This window comes from Salvia hispanica, chromosome 4 (assembly GCF_029641045.1).
Source record: "Salvia hispanica isolate PSC_SH4W2 chromosome 4, Shi_PSC_v1, whole genome shotgun sequence".
Lineage (NCBI taxonomy): Eukaryota > Viridiplantae > Streptophyta > Magnoliopsida > Lamiales > Lamiaceae > Salvia > Salvia hispanica.
The window spans coordinates 58,806,180-58,810,392 of record NC_142695.1 but is presented as its reverse complement, the minus strand read 5'-3'; the positions used below and the strand labels follow the sequence as shown (position 1 = coordinate 58,810,392).

The window sequence follows — 4,213 nt, the reverse complement described above, 5'->3', positions numbered from 1 at the left end:
GTCAATAATTGAACATTGATGCTCCTACTAAATAATCTTTGTCAACAAAACACATTATTTTGTATGTGAATGTTAATAATGATTGTAATTGAACGACAACTCATAGGATAAGATTCATCAAATAATACATGCAACTTACCCATCAAATATACTATTGATTTTAGGATTTTTAAGTTGTGAGGTTTGAAGGAAACAAATGTCAAATGAAATAATATTATATTCTAATTAGTTTGGTGGTTATAAAAAGAAAATGAGATGTGCGACTTGGCCCACCCGAACTGATTTTATAAATTCCAATCATTACAATATTTGGGCCCGAAATTGATTAAAGTATTCAAAATCCAATAGGTTTGGGCCGGACCAAGAAAGGTGATCCATTTTTTTTATACCAAGGGAGTAGATTTTTAAGACATAGATAGTTATATAAACCTAAGATATTTCCTCTAATAAAGCTGACAAAATATTTGTTGGAATAACACTTATTGATCAACTAAATCAGAGATTTTAACAAACCCCTTTCTTGATTCTGATTTTTAAGCTTCTATAAATTCATTCCTTCCAATCAAAGATACCAAATTTAAATATATCTGATTTTAGATTAAAACCATGTCACGAATTATAGTGAGGTCAATGACTTGGCAGATTCCTGCTTTCTACGTCCCATAAAAATAGTCGTTTTTTCTCGATTTTGGTCCCTCCCAGATAGCCACTTTCTATTGTTGGAAAGTATATTACTCCCTCCGTCCTTACTCGCACTATTTCATTTCGACTCGTCCCAAACTACTTACATTATTTCTAATTTAAGTTGGAATTAATGTACACACTGGCGGAACTACATACAATGGTGGAGGGGCTTTAGCCCCTAATGAATTCATTTTCTAAAACTTTTTTCTACTATAAAGTTCTAAAATTTATACATATTATATAAAAGTCCCTATTAATAATTCAAACTACATACAAATTTATTTTTAAGGTAAATTTTGAAAATTTAGTCCATACTCACGTTCATTTCTGCGTCCGCCACAAAATGTACATGTTAGGTTTAGTTAAGGGCTCCTTTATTAAGTGATGTCTCATTACACTTAAAATTCTAATTTAATTAGACTAAATAATTAATCCCAAATTTACGATAAAAATGAAAAGTGCAACTAACATGAGACGGAATGAGTATTAAAATGCTTTTGCTGTCCTTGTATCCTCTATTTTTATGAGACGAGGGAGAGTATAATAAGTTGTTTTTCAATAGTAAAAATATTAATTCAATTGAATACCAATAAAGCCTAACCAAACATGTGGCATCCAATACCATATCACCTTATCTCAAAGGCTTGTGGCCACCACTTGATCACTTCACCAACTTACCTCAAAATCAACTTCTTTCCACACAAACTCCCCACCAATGGCTTCCTCAACCACGCTCTCCTCCATCATCCCTTCTCAGGTAACTCAATCTCACTCACTCATCAATCCCTAATTCAAAAAATCAATTTGTGAGGCTAATTAATTAATCAATCGATCGATCAGCTCTGCTGCAGCAAGAATGGGATGAACCGTTGCACAAATTTGGCGGCGGTGAAGGTCGGAAAGGGGAAGGGGATGAAGGTTAGGTGCATGGCGAGCGTGCCGGCCGACCGGGTGCCGGATATGGGGAAGAGAGAGCTGATGAATCTGCTGCTTCTCGGCGCCATTGCTCTTCCTTCAACCGGGATGTTGTTGCCCTACACTTACTTCTTTGTTCCACCTGGGTTTGTTTTCTATCTCTAATACACTTTGCGTTGGAATGTTTTTAAAAATAAACAAAAATTTAGGACGCAAAAGAAGCCTTATTAAATTAAGGGCAAATCAACTTAATCTTTTGTTTTTTTAGAACGCTTTCATTTGCGTCCTCTAATTTTAGTTGGAATACCAGCAATAAGGATGTTGTTTGAATTGTTGGTGATATATTTAGAAACACAAATTAGCAATTTAAATTTTATTAAAAAATTCTGTAATGGTGTTTGTTGTTGTAGTGATATCGGTCCCTAAAATAATAAACTTTGGTCTTTTGATATTTCGCACGAATTTTAAAATTGGTTTAAAATATCACAAATGTTACATTTCATTTGTTATGTACTACATTAGGTCAATCACCATGTCCTACTAATATACAAGGCTTTTTTGTCCTACTTGGCATAACTATAATAACTTGAGTTCTATCATCCTTATCACGAATTAAAAAAAATGTTCTAAAATATCATAAACATTTCACGGTTGCCTACCCAGAATAAGTGTTTGTAGAAAATATTTTATTTGGATTGGTATGGGAAATAAGAAACGGAATGTAAAAGGTCTGTGTTTCGAGGAAAATGCCATAATTTGACAATAACATCAAATATATAATTGCAGAAAATATTTTATTTGGATTTGTTTGGGAAATAAGAAACTGAATGTAAAGTTTGTGGTTCGAGGAAAATATCATAATTTGACAATAACATCAAATATATACTTGCATAATCGTATACAAATAAAAAAATAATTTAAAAATCAATGTCAAATTTTAGTTAATATAGTATTTTTTTAACTCAATATTTGTGTTTGTGCGGTTACCGATGACAGTTCTGGAGGGGGTGGTGGTGGCACTCCGGCAAAGGATGCTTTGGGGAACGACATCGTTGCAGAGGAATGGATCAAAACGCACGGACCCGGTGACCGGACCCTCACGCAGGGATTGAAGGTAATGCAAATCAATGATTCAATATGAGCTATTTTAAGGATAGGATTCCTACTTTCATATGTTGAAAGGATAGGTTTGATTCTTTGGTGATTTTCAGGGTGATCCTACGTACCTCGTTGTGGAGAACGACAAAACACTTGCAACCTATGGTATCAACGCCGTCTGCACTCATCTTGGTTGTGTTGTGCCGTGGAACAAGGCTGAGAACAAGTTCATGTGCCCGTGCCACGGATCACAATACAACAACCAAGGGAAAGTTGTCAGAGGACCTGCTCCCTTGGTATGTTTTCGTGTTACATCTCGTATATATTGGGACAAAAATATCATCTTCTTGCTCTTGTACACTTTTAACCGTCTTAATGTGAGACTGGTCAAGACGTGAATCCAAACCATATTTCAATCCGTATTTTGAATTGTTTTGAAATATGGATTTGGATCTGTTTTCTTGACCAGACTCATCAGACAGTCTCACACAAGACTTTCCAAAGTTAGAAATACAGGGTGTTTGTAGGATTACATAGAGCTTATTACTATCATCTTGAATTTGAATTTGAATTTAAAGAAAATATATAAATTTAACAAAGCTCTTGTTTTCATATTTGTTAATTAAGTGGTGATGTGATTTGTAATATATTTTGGTTGTGCAGTCTTTGGCTTTGGCTCATGCAGATATTGATGATGGGAAGGTGATTTTTGTTCCATGGGTGGAGACTGATTTTAGAACTGGAGAGGAGCCATGGTGGTCTTAGATCTCTCTAGAGCATTCCCATTTGTGTATTCACAACTTCTCTATGAATGAATGTAAGGCCTCAAGATAAACTTGATGTTACCATGTAATTTTGACACATACCTATAAATTATAATTTGTGTAAATCATAGTGTTGGATTTTATGCAAGATATTGCATACCCCCATATTCTTGGTCTATATACATATATAGAAGATTTTATGGTATATTGGAGTATTTTATTTGAGCATCATTTGTAAGAATCTCATATATATATTTAAATTATAGAAAAAATGAATCATTCGAGTTTTTATTTTTAAGTAATTTGTAAAATTAATAACTCTATTAATAAATTTTGAGGTATTGTAACAAAAAGTAAGTATATAATTTAAAACAAATAATGTTAATATACATTAATCAAGGGTGATGTTTACAAATAATGCTCACGTCAGGTGGTGGGACAATCATATTGTAAAACACAAATAATTCGAGAAAGCCCATTTAAAGGACAATAGTTGAAGCCCATATTAATTAGAAATTTGATGATTAACATTTGTTTCCACCAAGTGTTTAGGACTATGAATAATATATGTTGGGCTGAATTTAGGCCCATGGGTGTCTGGGTATGGACTTATATGGACTTAAAAACATGTGTGATGCGTGAATAATATAGGTCTGACTTGTGAATACTCGTATGTGCGTGGAAAATTTTATTAATTTTACTTTTCCAAGTAAAAAGATAACAATTTTAGTTTTTTACATTTACATGCAAGT

The 4,213-nt window shown here is 33.4% G+C and overlaps 1 protein-coding gene across 1 annotated transcript; it reads left to right on the top strand.

The window, feature by feature from the left end:
- The first annotated feature begins 1,313 nt into the window (after nt 1-1,313).
- On the top strand, nt 1,314-3,666 carry LOC125195947 (cytochrome b6-f complex iron-sulfur subunit 1, chloroplastic-like). The gene is made up of 5 exons (XM_048094249.2): nt 1,314-1,441; nt 1,525-1,745; nt 2,596-2,713; nt 2,811-2,993; nt 3,361-3,666. Exons 1-5 carry the CDS (start codon nt 1,400-1,402, stop codon nt 3,460-3,462), a joined length of 666 nt encoding a protein of 221 aa, XP_047950206.2. The 5' UTR covers nt 1,314-1,399; the 3' UTR covers nt 3,463-3,666.
- The last annotated feature ends 547 nt before the right edge of the window (nt 3,667-4,213 follow it).